General features: G+C 64.5%; 1 protein-coding gene across 19 annotated transcripts in view; it reads left to right on the top strand.

The window, feature by feature from the left end:
* Positions 1-26,666, top strand: part of SYNGAP1 (synaptic Ras GTPase activating protein 1) — a 30,582-nt gene that overhangs the window by 2,525 nt on the left and 1,391 nt on the right. Inside the window, exons 1-18 of one of the 19 annotated variants that reach the window (XM_049792772.1) lie at positions 2,548-3,073; positions 3,122-3,754; positions 5,064-5,161; positions 6,829-6,965; positions 10,488-10,641; positions 10,718-10,816; positions 11,854-12,408; positions 13,301-13,445; positions 14,139-14,283; positions 14,360-14,596; positions 15,559-15,760; positions 16,223-16,398; positions 16,616-16,657; positions 17,099-17,930; positions 18,709-18,882; positions 19,840-20,051; positions 22,963-23,063; positions 24,892-24,960. In XM_049792772.1, coding sequence (XP_049648729.1) covers positions 3,649-3,754; positions 5,064-5,161; positions 6,829-6,965; positions 10,488-10,641; positions 10,718-10,816; positions 11,854-12,408; positions 13,301-13,445; positions 14,139-14,283; positions 14,360-14,596; positions 15,559-15,760; positions 16,223-16,398; positions 16,616-16,657; positions 17,099-17,930; positions 18,709-18,882; positions 19,840-20,051; positions 22,963-23,063; positions 24,892-24,960 — 3,484 coding nt within the window. In that variant the 5' untranslated portion in view covers positions 2,548-3,073; positions 3,122-3,648. Of the gene's footprint in view, positions 1-2,547; positions 3,755-5,063; positions 5,162-6,828; positions 6,966-10,325; positions 10,346-10,487; positions 10,642-10,717; positions 10,817-11,853; positions 12,409-13,300; positions 13,446-14,138; positions 14,284-14,359; positions 14,597-15,558; positions 15,761-16,222; positions 16,399-16,615; positions 16,658-17,098; positions 17,931-18,708; positions 18,883-19,839; positions 20,052-22,962; positions 23,064-24,891; positions 24,961-26,666 lie in introns of those variants that run through there. The other 18 variants (XM_049792775.1, XM_049792769.1, XM_049792773.1 and 15 more) reach the window with 18 other exon arrangements.

Raw genomic sequence — 26,666 nt, 5'->3', positions numbered from 1 at the left:
GTCACCGGTGACACCAGTGACACCAGTGACACCGTCACCGCGGCCACCGCTGTCACTGACACCAGTGACACCGGTGACACCGGTGACACCGCCACCACCGCCGCCATGGGCGCTGTCACCACCGCGGTCACCGGTGACACCAGTGCCACCACCACTGCCACCACCATGGTCACTGTCACCACCGTGGTCACCAGTTACACCACCACCACTGTCACCACTGCCACCACAGCCACCACCATGGTCACTGTCACCACCGCTGTCACCAGTGACACCACCACCACTGCCACCATGGTCGCAGTCGCTGTCACCACCGCTGTCACCAGTGCCACCATGGTCACTGCCACCACCGCTGCCACCACGGCCACTGTCACCAGTGCCACCACCGCTGCCACCACCATTGCCCCCCACAGCCACTGTCACTGTCACCAGCCGCTGCCACCACAGCCACCACCACTGCAGCAATTGTCACCACCGCCACCGTCACCACCATCATCATGGCCACCAGCCACTGCCACCATCCCCACCACTGCCACCAGTGCCACCGCCACCACAGTCACCAGCCACCCCCACCACTGCCACCATCCCTGCCACCAGCCACAGCCACCACCCCTGCTGCCATCGCCATCCCCACCGTCACCGTCACCGCTGCCACCACCATCACCAGCACTACTGCCACCAGCACCACTGTCACCGCTGCCTCTGTCACCAGCCACTGCCACCAGGGCCACCACTGCCACCAGCCACAGCCACCGTCCCTGTTGTCACCATCCCTGCTGTCACCGTTACCGCTGCCACCCTTCCAACCACTGCCACCACCGGCACCGGCACCACTGTCACCGCTGCCACCGTTGCCACTGTCACCAGCTCTGCCATGGCCACCAGCCACTGCCACTGGCTCTGCTGCCACCACCACCCCCACTGTCACCACTGCCACCACTGCTGGCACTGCCACTGCTGTCCCCACTGCCACCACCAATCCCACCACCAGTGTCACCAGTGTCCCTGCCCCCACTGTCACCACCGTCACCATCACCGCTGCTATTGCCGCCACTCTCAGTGTCCCCACTGCCACCGTCACTGTCCCCACTGCCACCCTCACCACCATCACCAGTGTCACTGTCCCCACTACCCGTCACCACTGTCACCACCACCACCGGTGCTACCAGTGTCGCTGTCACCACCACCAGTGTCACTGTCACCACCGTCACCACCGCCACCAGTGCCACCATCCCCACTGCCACCACCAGTGTCACTGTCACCACCACCACCAGTGCCACCAGTGCCACTGTCCCCGCTGCCACTCTCACCACCTTTACCATCACCGGTGTCACCATCCCCACTGCCACCACCGTCACCACCAGTGCCACCGTCCCCACTGCCATCGTCACCACCATCACCACCACCAGCGTCACTGTCACCACCACCAGCGTCACCATCCTCACTGACCCCACTGCCACTGTCCCCCCCCCACCTCCACGTGTCACTGTCCCCACTGCCATCACCACCGGTGTCACCAGTGCCACCAGTGTCACTGTCCCCCGTGGGGACTGCGCTGGCTCCACCGTGGGTGTCACTGGGGGGGACACAGACGTCCTTGTGTGTGTCGTCCCCCCCCCCCCCGGAGGGTCCCACGGGTGGGGGATGGGGGGGGCGACACGCGGACACGAGAGCCCCCGCGCGCGCGCGCCCGCGCGCGGCGGCGGGGCGTGGCCACGTCTCCCCGGCAACACCGCCCCGCCCCCTTCTCCCGGACCCCGCCCCCCTTCCCCCCCCCCACCCCGGGGCCGGGGCGGGGCCGCGCGCGCCCGAGGTGAGAGCGGGGAGGGGAGAGGGGCGGGGCCGGAGGGGGGCGCGCGGCGGGGGCGGAGCGTGCGCGCGCGCGGGGCGGCGGCGGCGGCGGCGGCGGCGGGAGCGGGAGCGGCGGGGGGTGAGTGTGCAACGGCCGGGGCGAGTGTGCAAAACCCGCCCCCCCCGGCCCGGGGGAGCGTGCAACGGCGGGAGCGAGTGTGCAAAGGCGGCAGCCAGCGTGCAAGGGCGGGAGCGAGCGTGCAGAAGCGGGAGCGAGCTTGCAGGCTTGCAGGGCTGGGGGGAGCGTGCGAGGCTGGGGCGTGAGTGTGCAAGGCTGGGGGGGTGACAGGGAGCGTGCGAGGCTCGGGGGGAACGGAGCGTGCACAGCCGGGGGGGGAGTGTGCACGGTCCGGGGGTGACGGTGAGCGTGCCCGGCTGGGGACGAGCGTGCCCGGCTGCAGGCGTGAGCGTGCCCGGCTGGGAGTGAGCAGGAGCGTGCAGGGCTCGGGGGAGTGAGCGTGCAAGGCGGGCGCGCGCATGGCTTCCCAGGTGAGTGTGCACGGCTGGAGGAGGGAGGGTGCACAGCTCCAGGGCTGAGCGTGCCCGGCTCCGGGGCTGAGGGGGAGTGAGTGTGCAAGGCCGGGGCTGGGGGTGAGGGTGAGCGTGCAAAGCTCCGGGGGTGAGTGCGGGCATGCACGGCCGGGGGTGAGCGTGCACGGCTCGGAGGGGGATTGTGCACGGCTCGGGGGTGAGGGTGAGCGTGCAGGGCCTGGGGGGAGCGTGCACGGCTGTGAGCGTGAGTGTGCACGGCTCCAGGGGAGCGTGCACGGCTTGGCAGGGGGGACGCTATGGCTCAGGGGTGAGAGTGTGAGCGTGCACGGCCTGGGCTGAGCGTGCACGGCTCCTGGGGTGAGCGTGCAGGGCTCCTGGGGTGAGTGTGCACAGCCTGCAATGAGCGTGCACGGCCTGGGGTGAGCGTGCACGGCTCCCGGTCCGAGTGTGAGCGTGCACGGCCTGGAACGAGTGTGCACAGCCTGGGGTGAGCGTGCATGGCTCCTAGCGCCAGTGTGAGCGTGCACAGCCTGGAGTGAGCGTGCACGGCTCCCGGTGTGAGTGTGAGCGTGCACGGCCTGGAACGAGCGTGCACAGCCTGGGGTGAGCGTGCACGGCTCCCGGTGTGAGTGTGAGCGTGCACGGCCTGGAACGAGCGTGCACGGCCTGGGGTGAGCGTGCACGGCTCCCGGTGCAAGTGTGAGCATGCACAGCCTGGGGTGAGCGTGCACAGGTCCAGGTGTGAGCATGCCCGGCCTGGGGTGAGCGTGCACAGGTCCAGGTGTGAGCGTGAGCGTGCATGGCCCAGGGTGAGCGTGCACGGCCCAGGGTGAGCGTGCGTGGCTGGGGGTGAGCGTGCGCTCCTCCGGGGCTGAACGTGAGTGTGCCCAGCCTGGAGTGAGTGTGCCCAGCCAGGGCTGAGCGTGCCCGGCACTAGGGCTGAGCGTGAGCGTGCACGGTCCGGCATGAGCGTGCAAGGCCCGGACTGAGCGTGCAAAGCCTGGAGTAAGCAAGCGTGCATGGCTCCGGGGCTGAGCGTGAACGTGCAAACCCGGGGCTGAGTGTGCAAACCCGGGGCCGCGCGTGCCCCCGTGCTCACACCTACCCGAGCGTGTGTGCGCGCGTGTGTGCGCCCCCCCCGCTCCCCCCCCCAAATCCCGCCGCTCGTGCCCCCGACCCGCCGCGCGCGTGGCGGCACACGCGTGTGCGAGGCGTGCGGGGATGCTGCCGGGGGCCGGTTCCCCCCCCCCGGGTGCCCGTGGGCCTCGTGGGGGGCCCCCGGGGCGACTTTAGGGTCGGGGAGGCGCCATGTGGGGCCCCCCCCAACCGGGCCCCCCCTGGGCATTTCGGGGCACCCTGGGGCCCCCCCCCGGCACCCGCCTCAGCCTGGAGGGCGGCAGCAGGACCGTGGCCGGTAGGAACCCGGGGTAGGGGGGTGGGGGGGTCTTGGAGGGGAGGGGGTGTCGGGGGTGAGGGGACCCCAAGATTGGAGGTAGAGTTTGGGGGGGGGTCCAAGTTAAGGGTGTATTGGGGGGGCAGAGTTAAGGGGACCCCAAGATTGGGGACGGGGGGGGGGGGCAGAGTTAAGGGTATATGGGGGGGTCAGAGTTAAGGGGACCCCAAGTTTAGAGGCAGTTGAGGGGGGCAGAATTAAGGGTATATGGGGGGGTCAGAGTTAAGGGGGCCCCAAAATTGGGGACAGAATTTGGGGAGTCTCAGGGAGGGGGGGGGCAGAGTTTGGGGGGGTGCTGGGGGGCGCAGAATTGAGGGTGTATGGGGGGGCAGGGTTAAGGGGACCCCAAGACTGGGGAGAGAGTTTAGGGGGGTCTCGGGGGGGGCAGAATTAGGGGTATATTGGGAGGGGGCAGAGTTAAGGGGATCTGGGGGGGTCAAGGTTTGGGGGGGCAGAATTAAGGGGACCCCATGACCAGGGGTGGAGTAAAGGGTATTGGGGGGGGGGTGGAATTTGGGGGGGGCAGAATTAGGGGGACCCCCAGGTCAGGAGCAGAGTTAAGGGGATTTGGGGGGGGCAGAGAGTTGGGGGGGGCAGTTCAGGGGATGTTGGGGGGGGAGGCAGAGTTTGGGGGACCCCAGGAGCACAGGGATGTCCCTTGGTTTTCGGGGGGGGGTGAGCGGGGGGGGGGGGTGACGTCGGGGACGGAGGGGAGGGACGGGGGGAGGGGCAGAGGGAGGGGGGAGGGGGGGAGGGGACCCCGAGGGTTGCTGGGAGGTGGGGGGGGAGGGAGGGAGGCCCTCGGGGCCCTCCCTGACACTGGGGTGACCCCATGGCCCCCCCATACCCTTCCCAGGACGCCTGGGCCCCCCCCGATTCTCCCCAGACTCCTGGGTGTCCCCCCCCCAGACCACCTGGGCCCCCCCAAATTCTCCCTGAATGCCTGGGTGCCCCCTCCCCCAGGGCTCCTGGGTCCCCCCATACTCCCCCCCCCCCAGACCACCTGGGCCCCCCCAAATTCTGCCTGGACACCTTCCCCCCCCCCCCCCCCCAGACCACCTGGGCCCCCCCCAAATTCTCCCCGGACACCTGGGTCCCCGCTGCCATAACCCCACAGCGAGTGGAAGGGGGGGGGGATGTGGGGGTCCCCCCTGTCCCCCCCCCTCCCCCCGTGTCCCGTCGTTCCCCCCCCCCCCCCCTCGTCTTTGTCCCCGCTGTCCCCTCAGGCTCCTGTCCCCCCCTCGTCCCCCGTCCCCCCCGTCCCCCCCAGATTACCACGGCGGCCGCTCCCGCAGGAAGAGCGTCCCCGGGGGGAAGCAGTACAGCATCAACATGGACGCCCCGCCTGCCCCCCCCTTCCGGCCCTCGGTGAGCACACGCCTGTCGCCACGGTTACCGTCGTCCCGCACACGCCTGTCATCACGGTTACGGTCGTCCCGTACGCGCCCGGCGTCGCGGTCGCTTTGATTCCCGGCCACGCGTGTTGGCGTGGTTGGGGTCGTGTGTCCCCCCCCCCGCACATGCTTGTTGCCGTGGTTACCGTGGTCTCGCACACGCTTGTTGCCGTGGTTACGGTGGGGCTGCACCCGTTCCCCGTGCACATGCGTGTCGCCGTAGGTCCCCGCGCGTTGCCGTGGTTACGCCAGCCTGCACGTGTATGTCGCCATGGTTACGCCATCCTGCACACGCGTGTGGCCGTGGTTACCCGATCCTGTACATGTATGTTGCCATGGTTACGCCATCCCGCACACACGTGTTGCTGTGGTTACCCCATCGTGTACGTGTATATCGCCATGGTTACCTCATCCTGCACATGCGTGTTGCTGTGGTTACGCGATCCTGTACATGTATGTCGCCATGGTTACGCCATCCCGCACACGCGCGTTACTGTGGTTACCCTATTGTGCACATGTATGTTGCCATGGTTACCTCATCCTGCACACGCGTGTTGCTGTGTTGCTGTGGTTACCCCATCCTGCACCACAAGTTGCCGTGGTTACCCCATGCCTATGTCACCACGGTTACTCCATCCGGCACACGTATGTCGCCGTGGTTACCCCATGCTGCACACAGATGTCGTCACGGTTGCCCCGCTCCCACGTCTCCATGGTTACCGTGGTCCTGCACACGCCTGCCCTCATGGTTGCACACACGTGTGTGTGACCGCGCTTAGCCTGGTCCTGCGTGTGTATGTTGCCATGGCGACCTTGGTCCCACACGTGTGTTGCTGTGGTTACTCAGGCCCTGCCCATCCGCACGTCACCGTAGTTACCGTGGCCATGCACACGCCTGTTGCCGCGGTTACCGTCACACATGTTCACCGTGGCTATCATGGTCCTGCATGCCTGTTGCCATGGTTACCCTGGCCCTGCACATGCCTGTTGCCGTGGTTACCGTGGTCCTGCACGTGCGTCTTGCTGCAGTTACCCTGGTCCTGCACATCCTTGTTGCCACGGTTACCGTGGTCCTGCCCATCCCCGTTGCCATGGTTACCCTGGCCCTGCCCACCCGGTGACCCCCCTCCCATGTCACCGCACTCCCCCCTCCCTCCCCGCACACGCATGTTACCACGGTTACCCAGACCCACCCCCCCCCGCTCCTCCACACGCCTGTTGCCATGGTAACCCCGGTCCTATGTTACCCATCGCCATGGTAACCCCGGTCCTATGCCGTCTGTCGCCATGGTAACCCCAGTCCTATACTGCCCATCGCCGTGGTAACCATGCCTCTATATTGCCTGTCACCATGGTAACCGTGGTCCTATGCCGCCCGTTGCCATGGTAACCCCAGTCCTATACAACCCATCATCATGGTAAAACTGGTCCTAGACCACCCGTCACCACGGTAACCCCGGACCAATGTTACCCATCGCCACGGTAACCCCGGTCCCCTACAACCCATCGCCGTGCCAACCCCGGTCCCATGCTGCCCGTCACTACGCTTACCCCGTCCGTCCCCATCGCCGCCTCCCCAAAACCTCCCAACCCCCCTGACCCCCCCCGGCCCCCCCCGGCCCCCCCCCGGCCCCCCCTCAGCCGCCTGTACCCCAGCAAGGCTTCCTGAGCCGCCGCCTGAAGAGCTCCATCAAGCGCACCAAGAGCCAACCCAAGCTCGACCGCACCAGCAGCTTCCGGCAGATCCTGCCCCGCTTCCGCAGCGCCGACCACGACAGGTGGGGGACAACGCGGGGACACCTCCGGGGACACCTCGGGGACACGGCGGGGGGGTAGCCAGGAGGATGCGGGGATGGTCTGGGGATGGGGGGAGGTTGGGGGTTGAGGGGGGTGACGTGGGGATGGTCCTGCTCAGGTGGCGCCAGGGTGGACGTGGGGACGGTGCTGGTCTCTGGGTGTCCCCAGGTTGGGGACAGGGACGGTCCTGATGTCACATGGCACCAAGGTGGACGTGGGGATGGTCCTGGTCTCTGGGTGTCCCCAAATTGGGCATGGGGACAGTCCTGATGCCCAGGTGACACCATGGTGGATGTGGGGACAGTCCTGATGCCCAGGTGACACCAGGGTGGGCATGGGGACAGTTCTGATCTCTGGGTGTCCCCACGTTGGGGACAGGGACGGTCCTGCTGCCCAGGTGACACCAGGATGGATGTTCGGACAGTCCTGGTCTCTGGGTGTCCCCAGGTTGGGGATGGGGACAGTCCTGATGCCCAGGTAGCACCAGAGTGGACATGGGCACGATCCTGTGGCCGAGGTGGCATCAGGGTGGACATGGGGACAGTCCTGGCCTCTGGATGTCCCCACTCTGGGGCTGGGGACAGTCCTGCTCCCCTGTGTCCCCAGGCTGGGCACAGGGATGTCCCCGTTCCCTGAATGCCCCCAGGTTCCGTGTGGGGGTGGCCGGTCCAGGCGTCCTCCAGCTGGACACAGGGACAATCCCCCGTGTGGGGCAGGACCCCAATGTCCCTGCTGTCCCCAGTGTCCCCATGTGGGGCAGGTCCCCAGTGTCCTCACTGTCACTGTGTGGGGCAGGTCCCCAATGTGTCCTTGTCCCCATGTGGGACAGGTCCCCACTGTTCCCAACGTCCCCATGTGGGCAAGGTCCCCCATGTCCTTGTCCCCATATGGGGCAGGTCTTTGCTGTCCCCATCCCCATGTGTGGCAGGTCCCCAGTGTCCCCAATGTCACTGTATGGGGCTGGTCCCCAGTGTCTCCATGTGGGGCAGGTCCCCAATGTCCCCAGTGGCACCGTATGGGGCTGGTCCCCAATGTCCTTGTCCCCATGTGTGGCAGGTCCCCAATGTCCCCGCTGTCACCATATGGGGGAGGTCCCCAATGTCCTTGTCCCCATGTATGGCAGGTCCCCAGTGTCCCCATGTGGGGGAGGTCCCCAATGTCCTTGTCCCCATGTGTGGCAGGTCCCCAATGTCCCCACTGTCTCCATATGGGGCAGGTCCCCAATGTCCCCAGTGTCCCCATATGGGGCAGGTCCCCAATGTCCTTGTCCCCTTGTGTGGCAGGTCCCCAGTGTCCCCAGTGTCACCGTATGGGGCTGGTCCGCCCCATCCCCATGTGGGGCAGGTCTCCCCCACCCTCTGCAAAGCGGGTTCTTGCCGTGTCATCGTCCCCCGCCTTGGGGACACGTTGGGGACCGGGTGGCCGGGCAGGTGGCGGGCGGCGCCGGCGCCGTTTATAGCCGGAGCCGGTGGGTGGGAGCTGGGCGCAGGATCCGGCCTGGCACCCGGCCCGGCGTCACCGTCACCGGAGCTGCGGATGGGGTACGGTCCCTTGTCCCAGGGAGGTGGTGGTGGCGGGGGGGGTTGTCCCATGTCCCTGGTGTCCCCAGGGATGTCCCTTGTCCCTGGGGAGATGGTCCCCAGGGATGGGGTCTCCTGTCCCCAGGGGGGTGTCCCTTGTCCCCGGGGTGGCCGCTTGTCTCCAAGAATGTCCCTTTTCTCCAGGACATTGTCCCCAGGGATGGGGTCTCCTGTCCCCAGGGGGGTTCCTTGTCCCCAGGGATGCCCCTTGTCCCTGGGGAGATGGTCCCCAGGGATGGGGTCTCCTGTCCCCAGGGGGGTGTCCCTTGTCCCCAGGGTGGCCGCTTGTCTCCAAGAATGTCCCTTTTCTCCAGGACATTGTCCCCAGGGATGGGGTCTCCTGTCCCCAGGGGGGTTCCTTGTCCCCAGGGATGCCCCTTGTCCCTGGGGAGATGGTCCCCAGGGATGGGGTCTCCTGTCCCCAGAGGGGGGACACTTGTCCCCGGGGTGGCCGCTTGTCCCCAGGAATGTCCCTTTTCTCCAGGACCTGGTCCCCAGGGGATGGGGTCTCCTGTCCCCTGGGGATGCGCCTAAGGATGTCTCTGGTCCCTGGGGGGTTCCTTGTCCCCTGGGATGTCCCATGTCCCCAGGGAGATGGTTCCTGCTTGCAGGGGTTTTCTGTCCCTTTGTCCCCAAGGGAGTCCCTTGTCCCTTTCCCTGGGTCCTCACTGCTCCAGGGGTCCCTTGTCCCCTTAATCCTCAGTGGTCCCTAACAGGGGGGTGTCCCTCATCCCCTGTCCCCAAGGAGCATCCCTGCGGTGTCCCCTGTCCCCAGCAGCATCCCCCGTCCCCTGTCCCTTGGGATGTCCCCCGGAGGATGTCCCTTGTCCCCCGCCCCAGGGGGATGCCCTGGGGGGGGGGGGGGGGGATGTCCCCTGGGAAGATGTCCCTTGTTCCCAGGGGGATGCCCTGGGGGACGACGACCCTTGTCCCTTGGGATGTCCCCTGGGGAGGGTTGTCCCTTGTCCCTACAGGAAAAGGGGGGGGTGCCCGCTCGCCAAGGTATTTTTAGCCGTGCCACCCCCGCCACGCTGGGTGCCGGTGACACAGTGACGGTGACGGCAGCCGGGAGCCGTGGCCGTGGGGACGGGGACGGGGACGGGGACGTGGCGGGGCCGCTGCTTACGCAGCCCCGGGGCTAAATATAGCGCCTGGGGGTGGCTCACCTGCACCGGCTGCTGAGTGCGAGGGGGGGGCCGGATGCCTGGGTCCCCCTGTTTTGGGGGGGCTGATGCCTGGGTCTCTTCTGGCTGGGGGGCCCAGATGCCTAGGACCCCTGTTTTGGGGGGCTGGACACCTGGGTCCCCCTGTTTTGGGGAGGCTGGGTGCCTGAGACCCCTGCTTTGGGGGGGCTGGATGCTTGGGTCCACTTTGGCAGGGGGGCCCAGATGCCCAGAACCCCCTGTTTTGGGGGGGCCAGACACCTGGGTCCCCCTGTTTTGAGGGGGCTGGATGCCTGGGTCTCTTCTGTCTGGGGGGCCCAGATGCATGGGACCCCTGTTTTGGGGGGGGGGGGGCCGGATGCCTGGGTCGCTTTTGGCTGGAGGGGGGGGTGTCCGAATATCTGGGTCCCCTCTGGCTTTGGGGTGGGGGTGGAGCGCTCCGCTGATGCCTGCGTCCCCTGGGGAGGTGATGTTGGGGGTTGGGGTGTGGGGGTCGCTCCCGTGTGTGTCCCCCCCATGTCCCATCCCGTGTCCCCACCCGCCCCCGCCCTGACTCTGTCTCTCTCTGTCCGTCCCGGCGCCGTGGACGTGTCCCCAGGTCCCGCGCGGATGCCCCAGGTACCCCCCCCCGCCACTGCCACCGTCACCCCCCGCTCGCATGCCGCCACCACCACCACCGGCACCCCCCTGGGCACCTCCCCCATCCCCCTCCTTACCCTGCCAACCCCCCCCCGAGCGTCCCCCCCCCGTGTCCCCACAGGGCCCGGCTGATGCAGAGCTTCAAGGAGTCGCACTCCCATGAGTCCTTGCTGAGCCCCAGCAGCGCGGCCGAAGCGCTGGAGCTCAACCTGGATGAGGACTCCATCATCAAGGCGGTGCACAGCAGCATCTTGGGCCAGGAGTTTTGCTTCGAGGTACGGTCTGGCCCTTCTCATCACCCTCCTGGGCCATCACCGTGGCATTTGGTCACTCGTTGGCCATCACCCGCAGGTGACCACGGCCTCGGGGACTAAGTGCTTTGCCTGCCGTTCGGCCGCCGAGAGGGACAAGTGGATTGAGAACCTGCAAAGGGCGGTGAAGCCCAACAAGGTGAGGGTGTCATCGCCGCGGGGGCGGTCAAATGGTAGGGATGGGGATGGTCAAGTAGTGAGGATGAGGGTGGGCAACTGGTGGGGATGAAGACGGTCAACTGGTAGGGATGGGGCTAGTCAACTGGTGGGGATGAGGGTGGTCAACTGGTATCGATGGGGCTGGTCAGCTGGTGGGGATGGGGCTGGTCAGCTGGTAGGTATGGGGCTGGTCAGCTAGTGGCGATGGGGATGGTCAACTGGTAGGGGTGTTGATGGTCAACTAGTGGGGATGAGGGTGGTCAACTGGTATGGATGAAGATGGTCAACTGGTATGGATGAGGATGGTCAGCTGGTAGGGATGGTCAACTGATGGGAATGTTGATGGTCAGCTAGTGGGGATGAGGATGATCAACTGGTAGGAATGGGGATGGTCAACTGGTATGGATGGGGATGGTCAGCTGGTAGGGATGGGGATGGTCAAGTGATAGGGATGGGGATGGTTAACTGGTGGGGGTGGGGATGCGGATAGTCAGCTGGTGTGGATGGTCAGCTGGTATGAATGGGGATAGCCAACTGGTGGAGAAGGACTTGGTCAACTGGTAGAGGTGGTCAACTAGTGGGGATGGTCAGCTGATGTGGGAGGGGATGGTCAGCTGGTGGGGATGGAGATGGTCAGGTGGTAGAGATGGGGTTGGTCAGCTGGTGAAGATGGTCAGCTGGTGGGGATGGGATGCTCAATGGGTGGGAATGGGATGGTTAGCTGGTGGGGATGGAGGTGGTCACTGGTGGTGATGTCCCCAGGGGTCACCCTGGCCCTTGGGGTCACCGTGTCCTGGCGTGACTGGTCCTGGTGGCCACTCTCCGCTGGGGTTTTCCCCTGGTGTCACCCCTGCCCCAGGGTCACTGTCCCCATCTGCCCCCACCCCCAGCTCTCCCTGCCCCTGTCTCTCCCACCGCCCTGCGCTCCCCCACGCTCCACATCCCACACCGGGATGTCCTCACCCCCAGCTGTCCACACGTCCCCTGCTCACCTCCCTCCCTCCCACCCCTCCCCAGGACAACAGCCGGCGGGTGGACAATGTCCTGAAGCTGTGGGTGATCGAGGCGCGAGACCTTCCCCCCAAGAAACGCTACTACTGCGAGCTGTGCCTGGATGACATGCTCTACGCCCGCACCACCAGCAAGGCGCGCACCGACAACGTCTTCTGGGGAGAACATTTTGAGTTCAACAACCTGCCGGCCGTCCGCACCATCCGCCTCCACCTCTACAAGGACACCGACAAGAAACGCAAGAAGGACAAGAGTAACTACGTAGGGATGGTGAGCATCCCCATCGCCAGCGTCACCGGTCGGCACTTCGCCGAGCAGTGGTACCCGCTCAGCCAACCCAGCGGCAGCAAGAGCAAGGCGGGTTGTCCGGCTCTCCGCGTCAAGAGCCGCTTCCAGACCATGAGCATCCTCCCCATGGAGCTCTACAAAGAGTTCGCCGAGTACGTCACCAACAATTACCGGATGCTTTGCGCTGTCTTGGAGCCCGTGCTCAGCGTCAAGAGCAAGGAGGAGGTGGCCTGCGCGTTGGTGCACATCTTGCAGAGCACCGGCAAGGCTAAGGTGGGGGGGCTGGGGGGGTGGGGAGGGGTGGAGAAGGAGGGGGTGGAGGTGGGGTGGAGGATTGAGGATGGAGGGATGGATGGATGAATGGAAGAAGGATGGGTGGATGATGGATGGATGGATGGATGACAGATGGAGGATGGATGGATGACATGGAGGATGGATGGATGGAGAATGAATGGAGGACGGATGGATGGATGGATGGAGGACAGATGGAGGATGGATGGATGGAGAATGGATGCAGCAGGATGGACAGACAGTTGGGAGTCAGGTGGAGGATGGATAGTGGTTGGATAGATGAGAGACACATGGAGAAGGATGGACAGAAAAGGATGGACAGAGAGATGGGGGACAGATGGAGGACGGAGAGAGGACAGATAGAGCAGGGATGGAGGATGGATAGAGAACAGATGGAGGATGGATGGAGGGATGGACGGAGGGATGGACAGAAGGAGGAGGATGGACAGCCACATGGGAGATGGAGGGTTGGATGGAGGATTGAGGATGGATGGAGGATGGGTGGAGGACACATGGAGGATGGATGGATGGAGGGTGGTTGGAAGAGAATGGACAGACTGATGAGGGATGGATGGAGAAGGGATAGAGGACAGATGGAGGTTGGATGAAGGACAGACATGGAGGGTGGCTGGAGGGATGGAGGATGGATAGATAGAGGATGGGGGAAGGATAGATGGAGGACAGATGGAGGACAGATGGATGATGGATAGTAGGACAGATGGGTGGATGGATGGAGGACGGACAGATGGATGGATGGATGGATGGACAGAAGATGGAAGCAGGACACAAGGGAGCATGGAGGGTGGGCAGAGCCAGCCTGGCCAGGCTGCCAGGGCGCAGGCAGGCATTGGGCTGCCCTGACGGCCGTGGGCAGGACTTCCTGTCGGACATGGCCATGACGGAGGTGGATCGCTTCATGGACCGGGAGCACCTGATCTTCCGGGAAAACACCCTCGCCACGAAAGCCATAGAGGAGTACCTGAAACTCATCGGCCAGAAATACCTCAAGGATGCCATCGGTGAGCTCCACTGGCACTGGGGGGGGGGTCCCTGTCATGGCCAAGGGTCCCCATCATGGCCAGGGCCCCATTGGCATGGCTGTGGGACGGTGGGTGGTCCCCACACATGGGTCATGTCCCCATTGGCATGGCCGTGGGATGGTTGGGTGGTCTCTTCTCACGGCCAGGTCTCCGTCAGGGTACAACTGGGTGGTCCCCAGTCCCTGGTCGTAGCCAGGTCCTCATGGGCACGACCATGGGATGGTTGGGTGATCCGTTCTCATTGCCCTGTCCCCTTTGGCATGACTGTGGGATGGTGGGTGGTCCATTCTCATGGCTCTATCCCCACTGGCATAGCCATGGGATGTTGGGTGGTCCCTTCTCATGGCTGTGGGACAGTTAGGTGGTCCCCTCTCATGGCTGTGTCCTCATTGCTATGGTCATGAGATGGTTGGGTGGTCCCTTCTTATGATCATGTTGGTGTGGCCAGGGGATGGTTGGGTGGTTCCTTCTCATCGCAATGTCTCCATTAAGGTGGTCTGGCCATGGGACAGTTGGGTGGTCCCCAGCCCCTGTTCACTTCCAGGTCCCCATTGGCACGGTCATGAGATGGTTGGGTGGTCCCTTCTCATGGCCATATCCCTGTTGGGCTGGCTTGGCTGTGGGACGGTGGGGTGGTTCCCTGTCCGCTCTGATGTCCCTGTCCCCACCCAGGCGAGTTCATCCGGGCGCTGTATGAGTCGGAGGAGAACTGTGAGGTCGACCCCATGAAGTGCTCGGCCTCCACCTTGGCTGACCACCAGGCCAACCTCCGCATGTGCTGCGAGCTCGCCCTGTGCAAGGTGGTCAACTCGCACTGGTGAGTCCTTGGGGCTGGGGACATCCCCTGGCGTCCTCACCACGGGTCCCTGACCGTGCCTCACCCTGCCACACAGCGTGTTCCCACGGGAGCTGAAGGAGGTCTTCGCCTCGTGGCGGCTGCGATGCGCTGAGCGGGGCCGCGAGGACATCGCCGACCGGTTGATCAGCGCCTCGCTCTTCCTGCGGTTCCTCTGCCCCGCCGTGATGTCCCCCAGCCTCTTCGGCCTCATGCAGGAGTACCCCGACGAGCAGACTGCCCGCACCCTCACCCTCATCGCCAAGGTCATCCAGAACCTGGCCAACTTCACCAAGTGAGCGCCCAACGTGAAGGAGGGAGGGATGGTGGTGGATGACAGTGGTCAGGTGGAGGGAGGAGGGATGGTGGGGGACACAGGTGGGTGAGGAGAAGAATGGAGGCATGGTGGAGGGAAGGTGGATCCGTAGGTCTATGGGTGGATGGATGGGCGGATTCATGGGTAGATGGAGAGTAAATGGATGGATGAGTTGATGGATGGACAGAAGATGGATAGATATGTAGAAGGTGGATGGATGAGCTGATGGATGGATGGATGGATGGATGGATGGGAGATAGCTGGATGAATGGATGGATGGGCAGAAGTTGGAGGCATGAGTTGATGGATGGACAGAAGAAGGATAGATAGAAAATGATTGGCTGAGTTGGTGGATGAATGGATGAATTGATGAATAGATGCGTAGAGAAGGTGAACAGATGAACAGAAGATGGATGATTTGATGGATGATGAGTGGGAAATGAGTGAGTGGATGGGTGGTGAGGTGGTGGATGGAGGGAAGATGGAGGAACAGAAGATGGCTAGATGCATGGAAGGTGGGGGGATGAGTTGATGGGTGTAAGATGGATGGATGAGTTGGATGGGCAGAATATCGACAGATGAGTTGGATGGATGAATTTGGTGGCCAGAAGGATGAATAGATGGATTTATGGATGGATGGAAGATAGATGGATGGAAGGAAGAAAGATGGACAGATAAGTTGGTAGATGGATGAGTTGGGCAGAAGGATGGATGGATGGAAGGAAGGAGGATGGATGGAAGGAAGATGGATGGATGAGTTGGTGAATAGATGGGTGGAAAACAGACAGCAGAGCTGGATGAATGCCGGACGTGGCTTTATGAAGGGATGCCTGGAAGCCGAAGGGACAGAAGGGACAGAGGGTGGGCAAGGCCAGTGGTGGGGGACAACAGCCATGGGGGGGGGGGGGGCAGCACAGACCCTGCTGAGTGCCTGGCCACAGGTTTGGCAGCAAGGAGGAGTACATGGCCTTCATGAATGAGTTCCTGGAGCTGGAGTGGACCAGCATGCAGCAGTTCCTCTACGAGATCTCCAACTTGGACACCCTCACCAACAGCACCAGCTTCGAGGGCTACATCGACCTGGGCCGCGAGCTCTCCACCCTGCACGCTCTCCTCTGGGAGGTCATGTCCCAGCTCAGCAAGGTACCCCAGTCACCTGGGACCCCCGTGGTAGGGGCGTGTCACCTGGACACGTAGGTCCTCTTCTGGGGGGCGATCAGAGGCCTGGATGCCTAGGTTCTCCCCAGGGGAGATTTTGGCATCCTGGACATCTGGGTGCCCCTAGAGGGGCATTTGGGGGTCCCATCCGCCTCTGCCCCCTAAGGGGAGGTCATGGGGGTCCTATCCACCCAGGTGACATCATTGAGGTCCCAGCCCCCCGTGTCCCACCAGGGGAGGTCATTGAGGTTCCAGCCCCCCGTGTCCCACCAGGGGAGGTTGTTGGGGTGCCATCCACTTGTGCCCACCCAGAGGTGGTCATTGGGGTCCTATCCACCCATGTCCCCCATGGCCATTGGAGTCCCAGGCCCCACATACACCCGCAGGGGAGGTTATTGGGATGCTGGGGTGGGGGGGTGGGGATGCATGGATGACCTGCCCCCCCAGGAGGCCCTGCTGAAGCTGGGCCCACTGCCCCGGCTGCTGACGGACATCAGCGTGGCCCTGCGCAACCCCCACCTGCAGCGGCAGCCGAGCCAGGGGGAGCGGCTGCCCCCCAAGGGGCTGGTGCTGCGGGGGCCCTCGGCCGACCTCCAGCCCTACCTCGTCCGCGACCTCAACAGGTGAAGACCCCCCCAAGAACTCCCCTGTGTCCCCCCACATCCCCATGGTACCCCCACAACCCTGTGATACCTCCACATGCCACCCCATGTCCCCCCCACTGTGTCCCCCAATGTCCCCGTGGTGTCCCCCCATGTCACCCCAGTGGCCCTCAGTCTCACTTGGGGTATCCCCCCCTCCCCGTGGGTCCCCGTGGTCACCCGTTCTCTGCCCCCGCAGCTCTGTTGACCTCCAGTCCTACATGGTGCGGGGCCTCAACAGGTGGGTGATGGGGACGGAATGGGGACAGGGATGCGGATGGGATGGGGACAATGATGGGATGCCGATGGGGATGAGGTGGTGATGGGATGGGATTGGATAGGGATGGGGATTGAGGATGGTGATGGAGATGGGGATGGAGATGGAGATGGGGATGGGGATGGAAATGGGGATGGAGACTGAGATGGAGATGGGGATGGGGATGGAGATGGGGATGGGGATGGAGACGATGGAGATGGAGATAGGGATGGAGATGGAGACGATGGAGATGGAGACGATGGAGATGGAGATAGGGATGGAGATGGAGGTGGGGATGGAGATGGAGGTGGGGATGGGATGGGGATGAAATGGGGTTGGGGATGGAGATGGGACTGGGATGGAGACCTCTCTCTGGCCCCACCTCACCGGAGGTCCTGGCCCCGCCTTAACCCCCATCCCCCCCAGCTCCATGGAGGTGCCCCGCCTGCCCTCCCCGCCGCAGGAGAAGGGGCCGCAGGAGGTGCTGGTCCTGAGCCGCCCCCCCCTGGCCCGCTCCTCCCCCGCCTACTGCACCAGCAGCTCCGACCTGACGGAGCCCGAGGGGGGCCGGGGGGCTCTGGGGGTGGGCAAGAGCGTCTCCATGCTGGACCTTCAAGACGGCCGCGTTGACAGCGTCCCTAGTTTGCCCGCCGAGCTGCTCGCCGCCGGTGGTCCAGCCCCAGGGGGGGCCGGAGGGGGCCTGCGTCCCGGCCGCCTCTCGCAGGGCAGCGCCTCCAGCCTGGCCCCCCCTCGCCTGGGGGTACCTGAGCCGGGGGGGCCGCAGTTGCGGGTCCCCCTCTCCTTCCAGAACCCCCTTTTTCATTTGGCGGCCGACGGACCCTTGCGAGGACCCGAGCCGGGGGGTGAGGGGCCCTTCGCCCCCCCCCTGCACGGGTACAGCAAGAGCGAGGAGCTGGCGGCTCCCCCCCCCAAGCACATCACCCACAGCCACAGCTACAGCGACGAGTTCGCCCGGCCGGGGGGGGACTTCGGCCGGCGGCAGCTCTCCCTGCAGGACAGCCTGGCCCCCCCCCAGATCACCATCGGGGCCCCCCCGCCCCCCACCCCTCGGGGGGCTCGGGCGGGGAAAGGTGGGGGGCCGGGGCCGGCGGCCCTGGGGGTGCCCCCCAAACCGCGGCCGGCCAGCGGGAACCTGCTGGCGTCCCCCGAACCGGCTTACGGACCCCCCCGCTCCCGGCAGCCCTCCCTGGCCAAGGAGGCGTCGGTGGCTGGGATGAAGCCGCCGGTCACGAAGCAGGTGGGGGGACACATGGGGGGACATGGGGACATGGTGGGGACGGGGGACATGGTAGGGCTGGAGGGCATGGGGACATGGTGGGGATGGGGGACACGGAGGGTGTGAGGGACATGGGGATAGGGTAGGGATGGGGACATAGGGGACATGGTGGGAACGTGAGGGCTATGGGAAGCATGAAGGATATGGGGACATGGGGACTTAGTGGGGACGTGGAGGGACATGGGGATATAGGGGACATGGTGGGAAGATGAGGGCTGTGGGAAACATGGAGAATATGGGGGACATGGGGACATGAGGGATGTGGGAGATGTAGGGGAACCTGGGGACGTGGAGATATGGGGGAACATGAGGGACGTGGAGGATGCGGGGTGACATGGTGGGGATGGGGACACAGAGGGACATGGGTGACATGGGGCATGGTGGGGATGGAGGGACATGGATGGACATGGGGGACTTTGTGGGGACATGGCGGGACATGCAGGACACGGGGACATGTTGACCTGCAGTCATGGTGCGGGGCCTCAACAGGTGGGTGATGGGGACGGAATGGGGACAGGGATGCAGATGGGATGGGGACAATGATGGGACGCCGATAGGGATGAGGTGGTGATGGGATGGGGATGAGGATGGTGATGGGTGGACATGGTAAGGCTGTGGGGGGACATGGGAGACGTGGGGACACAGGACACGGCGGGGACAGGGAGGGCTGCTGCGGGGACATGTCATGGGGACGAGAAGGACCAAGCCTGTCCTCGTGCCCCCACCACGTCCCCCCCAGGCCTCGCAGACGCCGTCGACGCTGAACCCGGTGATGCCGGCGGCAGAGCGCACGGTGGCCTGGGTGTCCAACATGCCGCACCTCTCGGCCGACATCGAGAGCTCCCACATCGAGCGCGAGGAGTACAAGCTCAAGGAGTACTCCAAGTCCATGGACGAGAGCCGGCTGGACCGGGTAGGGACCATCGACGGACCCAGGTGTCCAGAGCTGCAGGGGGGCAGGGGTCCTGGGAACCCAGGTGTCCAGGTCCCAGAAGATGACCCTGATGGGCCCAAGTGTCCAGGTCCCAGAAGATGACCCTGCTGGACCCAAGTGTCCAGGCCGCAGGAGGTGACCCTGCTGGACCCAAGTGTCCAGGCCGCAGGAGGTGATCCTGCTGGACCCAAGCATCCAGGTCCCAGATGACCCTGACGGACCCAGACGTCCAGGCATCACTTGTGGTGGAAACCAAGGTGTCTGGACATCACTTCAGGGGGGACCCAGGTGTCCGGCTGCCACCATGCTGGAAACCAAGGTGTCCAGGTGTCACCACAGGTGGTCTCAGGTGTTTGGGTGTCACTGTGGTGGGGACCCACGTGTCACCACGGGTGGTCCCAGCTCTTTGGGTGTCATCTTGTTGGAGACCTAGTTGTTTGGATGTCACCATGGTGGGGACCCAGGTGTCCAAGTGTCACTGTGGTGGTCCCAGGTGTTTGGGTGACAACTTGGTGGAGACCTAGGTGTTTGGATGTCACCATGGTGGGGACCCAGGTGTCACCATGGGTTGTCCCAGGTGTTTGGGTGTCACCTTGGTGGGGACTTAGATGTTCAGATGTCACCACAGGTGGTTCCAGCTGTTTGGGTGTCATCTTGGTGGAGACCTAGGTGTTCAGATGTCACCAGAGGTGGTCCCAGGTGTCACCACGGGTGGTCCCAGGTGTTTGGGTGTCATCTTGGTGGGGACCTAGATGTTTGTTCATGACCATGGGGACCTAGGTGTTTGGCCATCACCACTGGGGGTCCTAGCTGTCTGGGTGTCACAGTGGTGGGGACCCAGGTGTTCAGGTGTCACCATTGGAGGGGAACCCGGGTGTCTGGGCGTGGTGGGGATGGGGAGATGCCACCAGTGCCCTGCAGTGTGGACTGTGGCAGGTGAAGGAGTACGAGGAGGAGATCCACTCGCTGAAGGAGCGGCTGCACATGTCCAACCGCAAGCTGGAGGAGTACGAGCGGCGCCTGGTGTCGCAGGAGGAGCAGACGAGCCGCATCCTGCTGCAGTACCAGCACCGCCTGGAGCAGAGCGAGAAGCGCCTGCGGCAGCAGCAGGCAGAGAAGGACTCCCAGATCAAGAGCATCATCGGCAGGTGAGGGAGGGACCCGGCCCCGGGGACAGCGAGGGGACACCGGGGACGCTGGGGGGGTTGGGGAGGGAGAGGGGGGTGAGGGGAGGTCTGATGGAACTTGAGGGGTGTGGGGGCAGGGTAGGACGTGAGGGACATGGGGACACAGAGGGACAGGAGGGATGTAGCAGAACATGGATGACATGGGGACACAGAGGGACTTGGGGGACACAGAAGGACATGAGGGACATAGATGACAGAGGGACAGTGGAACACGGATGACATGAGGACACAGAGGGACTTGGGGACATAGAAGGACATGAGGGACAGTGGAATACGGATGATGGGGACACAGAAGGACATGAGGGACAGTGGGACATAGATGACATGGGGACACAGAGGGACTTGGGGACACAGAAGGACATGAGGGAAAGTGGAACATGGATGACATGGTGACACAGAGGGACATGAGGGATGTAGTGGGACATGGATGACATGGGGACACAGGGACTTGAGGACACAGAATGACATGAGGGACAGTGGGACATAGATGACATGGAGACACAGAGGGACATGAGGGATGTAGTGGAACATGGATGACATGGGGACACAGAGGGACATGAGGGATGTAGTGGAACATGGATGACATGGGGACACAGAGGGACATGAGGGATGTGTGGAACATGGATGACATGGGGACACAGGGACTTGAGGACACAGAGGGACATGAGGGACATAGATGACATGGGGACACAGAGGGACAGCGGAACATGGATGACATGGGGACACAGAGGGACATTAGAGTCAGAAGAACATGAAGGACAGGGGGACATGGGGACATAGAAGGACTTGGAGGTAATAGATAGACATAAAGGATCTGGGGTGGAGGGGGACACAGAAGGACATGGGGACACAGAGGGACATGGGGGACATAGACATGGGATTATAGGGACACGGGGGAACATAGAGGGACACGGAGATGACAGGAACATGAGGGAGGTAGAGGGACATGGAAGATATAGGGACATGGGTGACAGAGGGAGGCGGGGGACATGGGGACACAGGGGGACATGGGGACACAGAGGGACATGGGGACACAAAGGGGCATGGGGGATACCTGGACATAGCAGGACATGGGGGTGTCCCCTCCTGTCCCTGCATGTCCCTGGCATGGTGGCAATGTGACCCCCAGTGCAGCCTGTCCCTGCCATGTCCCCATGTGTCCCCAGGGTGTCCCTTGGTGTCCTTGGGGGTGGCAGCATGTTCCCAGGGGTTGTCTGGGGGTTGTCCCATGTCCCTGGGTGTCCCTGGGTCTGTCCCAATGTCCCTATGTCTCCCTGGGGTTGGCAGCACGTCTCAGGGGGGGGCATCCCTGGGGTGTCCCCATGACCCAGGATGTCCCCGGGGTGTCCCCAGGGTGTCTGTGTGCCCTTGGGAAGCATCCCCAGGGCTGTCCTCATGACCCAGGGTGTCCCTGGGGTTGTCCCCGTGTCCTTGGGATGTCCCTAGGGTGTCCCTGGGGGTGTCCCCATGACCTGGGGTGTCCCTAGGGTGTCCCTGGGGGTGTCCCCATGACCTGGGGTGTCCCTGGGGGTGTCCCCATGTCCTTGGGGTGTCCCTAGGGTGTCCCTGGGGGTGCCCCCATGACCTGGGGTGTCCCCGGGGTTGTCCCCGTGTCCTTGGGGTGTCCCTAGGGTGTCCCTGGGGGTGTCCCCATGACCTGGGGTGTCCCCGGGGTTGTCCCCGTGTCCTTGGGGTGTCCCTAGGGTGTCCCTGGGGGTGTCCCCATGACCTGGGGTGTCCCTGGGGTTGTCCCCGTGTCCTTGGGGTGTCCCTAGGGTGTCCCTGGGGGTGCCCCCATGACCTGGGGTGTCCCCGGGGGTGTCCCCGTGTCCTTGGGGTGTCCCTAGGGTGTCCCTGGGGGTGTCCCCATGACCTGGGGTGTCCCCGGGGTTGTCCCCGTGTCCTTGGGGTGTCCCTAGGGTGTCCCTGGGGGTGTCCCCATGACCTGGGGTGTCCCTGGGGTTGTCCCTGTGTCCTTGGGGTGTCCCTAGGGTGTCCCTGGTGGTGCCCCCATGACCTGGGGTGTCCCTGGGGTTGTCCCCGTGTCCTTGGGGTGTCCCTAGGGTGTCCCTGGGGGTGTCCCCATGACCTGGGGTGTCCCTGGGGTTGTCCCCATGTCCTTGGGGTGTCCCTAGGGTGTCCCTGGGGGTGTCCCCATGACCTGGGATGTCCCTAGGGTATCCCTGGGGGTGTCCCCATGACCTGGGGTGTCCCTGGGGTTGTCCCCATGACCTGGGATGTCCCTAGGGTGTCCCTGGGGGTGTCCCCATGACCTGGGGTGTCCCCGGGGTTGTCCCCATGTCCTTGGGGTGTCCCTAGGGTGTCCCTGGGGGTGCCCCCATGACCTGGGGTGTCCCTGGGGGTGTCCCCATGTCCTTGGGGTGTCCCTAGGGTGTCCCTGGGGGTGTCCCCATGACCTGGGGTGTCCCTGGGATTGTCCCCATGTCCTTGGGGTGTCCCTAGGGTGTCCTTGGGGGTGTCCCCATGACCTGGGATGTCCCTAGGGTGTCCCTGGGGGTGTCCCCATGACCTGGGGTGTCCCTGGGGTTGTCCCCATGACCTGGGATGTCCCTAGGGTGTCCCTGGGGGTGTCCCCATGACCTGGGGTGTCCCTGGGGTTGTCCCCATGTCCTTGGGGTGTCCCTAGGGTGTCCCTGGGGGTGTCCCCATGACCTGGGGTGTCCCTGGGGTTGTCCCTGTGGGTGTCCCCATGACCCCGGTGAAGCCAGGGTGTGTGTGTGGGGGTGTGTGTGGGGGGGTGTGTGTGTTTGTGTCCCCGAGGGGCGTCCCCGGGGGTGGCAGCGGGACCCCGGGGGGTGTCCCCGTGTCCCCGGGGTGCCCCCCCGGGGGTGGCAGCGTGACCCCGGTGAAGCCTGGCCCCGCAGGCTGATGCTGGTGGAGCAGGAGCTGCGCAGGGATCACTTGGGCGCCCACGACCCCCCCGAGGGCCGGCGGCGGCTGCTCGACGCTCAGGTGGAAATTACAATGTCATTGCTCTGCTCCGTGTGACATCGGCCATCCCACGCCGCGCTGGGGGCGGGGCCCGGGGGGGGGACACACACGCAAGAACCTGGGGCACCCACGGGTGGGGGTATCCCTAAGGGTACCCATGGGTAGGGGTATGGGCACCCCTAGCAGGGTGTATGGGCATGGGGGGGGGGGGGGGTCTATGGGCACCCCAGGTGGGGTATGGGCACTCTTGGGGGGGCGGGCAGGGTATGGGCACCTATGGGTGGGGGTTTGGGCACCCCTGGGGGGGGGGGTGTTGGGGGTCTGTGGGCACCCATGGAGGGTTATTGGGACCCTAAGAGGGATGTGGGCACCCATGGGGGGTTATCGGCATCCCCTGGGGGGGGGGGTGTGTGGGCATCCATGGATGGGGGCATGGGCACCCGTAGAGGGTTATGGGCACCCTTGGGGGAGTATTGGGGGGGGGGGGTGGTGTCTATAGGCAGCCCTGGGGTGGTGGGGACACCCTTTGGGGGGGGGTATGGGCAGCCCTGGGGGTGTGGGTGGGGGGAATTGGGGGTCTATGAGCAGGGCTGGGAGAGGGTGGGCACCCCGGGGGGGGGGATTGGCATCTCTGGGCGGGGGGTACTGGGGGGGTATGGGGACCCCTGGGGGGGATTGTCACTCCTGGGGGGGGGGTAGTGGCACCTCTGGTGGGGGTCAGTGACCTATGGGGGGGGCTATGGTCACCTATGGGGGATATAGGGGGACAGGGCCATCCCTAGAGGGGACATGGGGATGCCTGGGGGGGGGACAATGACACGGTGGCCCCTGGGTGGATATGGTCACCCTTGGGGGGGGGGGGCAGAGGGGGACAGAGCCATCCCTGGGGGGACAGGGGGTCCTGGGGGGGGGGGTGTGAATCTGGGGACCCATAGGGGGCGGGGGGGACACAGGGCCAACCTCGGGGAGGGATGACACCTGGGGTGGATATGGTCACCCCTTGGGAAATAGGGACCCCAGGGGGGGCGACACAGCCTCCCCTTGGGGGGGGGGACAGGGCCACCCCTAGTGGGGACAGGGCCACCCCCAGGAGGGATCTGGTGACCCACAGGGGGATGTGGGGGGGGACAGGGCCACCCCCAAGGCAGACAGGGTCACCCCTGGGGGGACATGGTCACCCCTGGGGGGGGACAGGGCCATCCCCAGTGGGGACAAAGCTACCCCTGGGGGGGGGACATGGGGACCCCTCTGGGGGACAGGACCACTCCCAGGGGTACACAGTTACCCCTGGGGGGGGGACATGGTCACCTCTGGGGGGGGGGTCAGGACCACCCCAGGGGGAACAAAGTGACCCCTGGGGAGCACAGGGCCATCCCCAGTGGGGACAGGGCCACCCCTGTGGGGACAAAGTGACCCCCAGGGAGAACATGGCCACCCCTGTGGGGACAAAGTGACACCCCCCCCCAGGGGGCACAGGGCCATCCCCGGGGTGACGCGGTCACCCCCAGTGGGGGACAGGGCCACCTCCAGGGAGGACACTGGAGGGACATGGTGGGGGGGGTGACAGAGCCACAGGACCGTCATCCTCTCCCCCTCCCCAGCCTAGGAGCAGGGCCACCAGCGTGTCCCCAAGTCCACCTTCCTTCCCCCCACCAAGTGATGGAGCCGGTGACGGACCCCCTCCTTGGGTTGGGGTCACCCCCAGCCACCTCAGGGCCACCCTCACCCCCCCCAAGGCCACCACCGGGACACAGCGTGTCCCCAAGACACCCCCCCCCCCGACCCCTCCCGCGGGGACGAGCGTGTCCCCCCGCGGTGGCCCTGACCCCCGTGTCTCTCTTCATCCTAGCTGTCCGTCAGGTAGCGCGGGCCAGCCCTGCCATTGTCACGGGACCCTCGGCCTCCGGTGACACGCCAGGTGGGTCCTCCCGTCCCCGTCCCTGTCCCCATTCCCCTTCCCCCTAGGTAGCATCCAGGGGACATCAGGGAACCCTTGGGGACACGATGCTGGAGTGTCCCCCATGTTCCTCCTGTGCCCCCATGTCCCTCAGGGACACTGGGGACATGGACCCAGGATGTCCCCAAGACCATCTTGTGTCCCCATGTCCCTCAGGGACACCGGGAACTCTTGGGGACATGGACCTCAGGTGTCCTCATTCCCCTCTTGTGTCCCTGTGTCCCCCAGGGACACAGAGAACCCTTGGGGACATGGATCCAGGATGTCCCCAAGACCATCTTGTGTCCCCATGTCCCTCACGGACGCTGGGAACTCTTGGGGACATGGATCCAGATGTCCCCAAGACCATCTTGTGTCCCCATGTCCCTCACGGACGCTGGGAACTCTTGGGGACATGGATCCAGATGTCCCCAAGACCATCTTGTGTCCCCATGTCCCTCAGGGACACCGGGAACTCTTGGGGACATGGACCTTGGGCGTCCCCATGCCCCTCTTCTGTCCCTGTGTCCCCCAGGGACACTGGGAACTCTTGGAGACATGGATCCAGGTGTCCCTATGTGCCTCTTGTGTCCCCATGTCCCGCAGGGACGCTAAGGACCCTTAGGGACACACAGTACTGGAGTGTCCCCATGTCCTCTGGATACCGGGAACCCTTGGGGACACAGTTCTAGGGTGACCCATGTCCTTATGTCCCCTAAGAGACACTGGGAAACCCTTAAGGACATGAATCTGAGGTGTCCCCATGACCCTCTTGTGTCCCCATGTCCCTCAGAGACACTGGGAACCCTTAGGAACGCAGATCTGGGGTGTCCTTATGTCCCCAGGACACTGGGAACCCTTGGGGACATGGATCTAGGGTCACCCATGTCCTTCTTGTGTCCCCACGTTCCCTGAGGGACACTGGGAAACCCTTAAGGACATGGATCTGTGGTGTCCCCATGGTCCCTCTTGTGTCTCCATGTTTCCCTGGGGACACTGGGAGCCCTCAGGGACATGGATTTGAGATGTCCCCATGTCCCCAGGACACTGGGGAACCCCTGGGGACATGGATGTTTGCATGTCCCCATGTCCCTCTTGTGTCCCTGTGTCCCCTAGGGACATTGGGAACCTCTGGGGACATGGATCCAGGGTGTTCCCATGTCCTGCAGGGACACTGGGAACCCTTGGGGACATGCAGATCCGAGATGTCCTTATGTCCCCAGGACAGTGGGAACCCTTGGGGACATGGATCCAAGGTGTTCCCATGTCCCTCTTTTGTCCCCATGTTCCACCATGGACACTGGGGACCCTTGGGGACATGGATCCATGTGTCCCCATGTCCCTCTTGTGTCCCCATGTCCCCCAGGGACACTGGGAACCCTTGAGGACATGGAGCCAGGGTGTTCCCATGTCCCTCTCTCCCCCTGGGGACACGTTCCCCAGGTGTCCTCATGCCCCTCCTGTGTCCTGGTAGGACCTTGTCCCCTCCCCGGCATCCCCCATCCCGATCCGTCCCAGGGGACACGGATTTGGGATGTCCCCATCTCCCTCTCCTTGTGCCATGTCCCCCCGGCACCTCTGTGACACGGATCCGGGGTGTCCCTGACCCTTCTGTGTTGTGGCCAGGACATGCCACGGGGACGTCCTTGTCCCCTCCTGGTGTCCCTTGTCCCCTGTCTATCTCAGGG

This window comes from Accipiter gentilis, chromosome 36 (genome assembly GCF_929443795.1).
Source record: "Accipiter gentilis chromosome 36, bAccGen1.1, whole genome shotgun sequence".
Lineage (NCBI taxonomy): Eukaryota > Metazoa > Chordata > Aves > Accipitriformes > Accipitridae > Astur > Astur gentilis.
The sequence above is the reverse complement of the archived record's forward strand: the minus strand, read 5'-3'. Positions and strand labels throughout refer to the sequence as shown.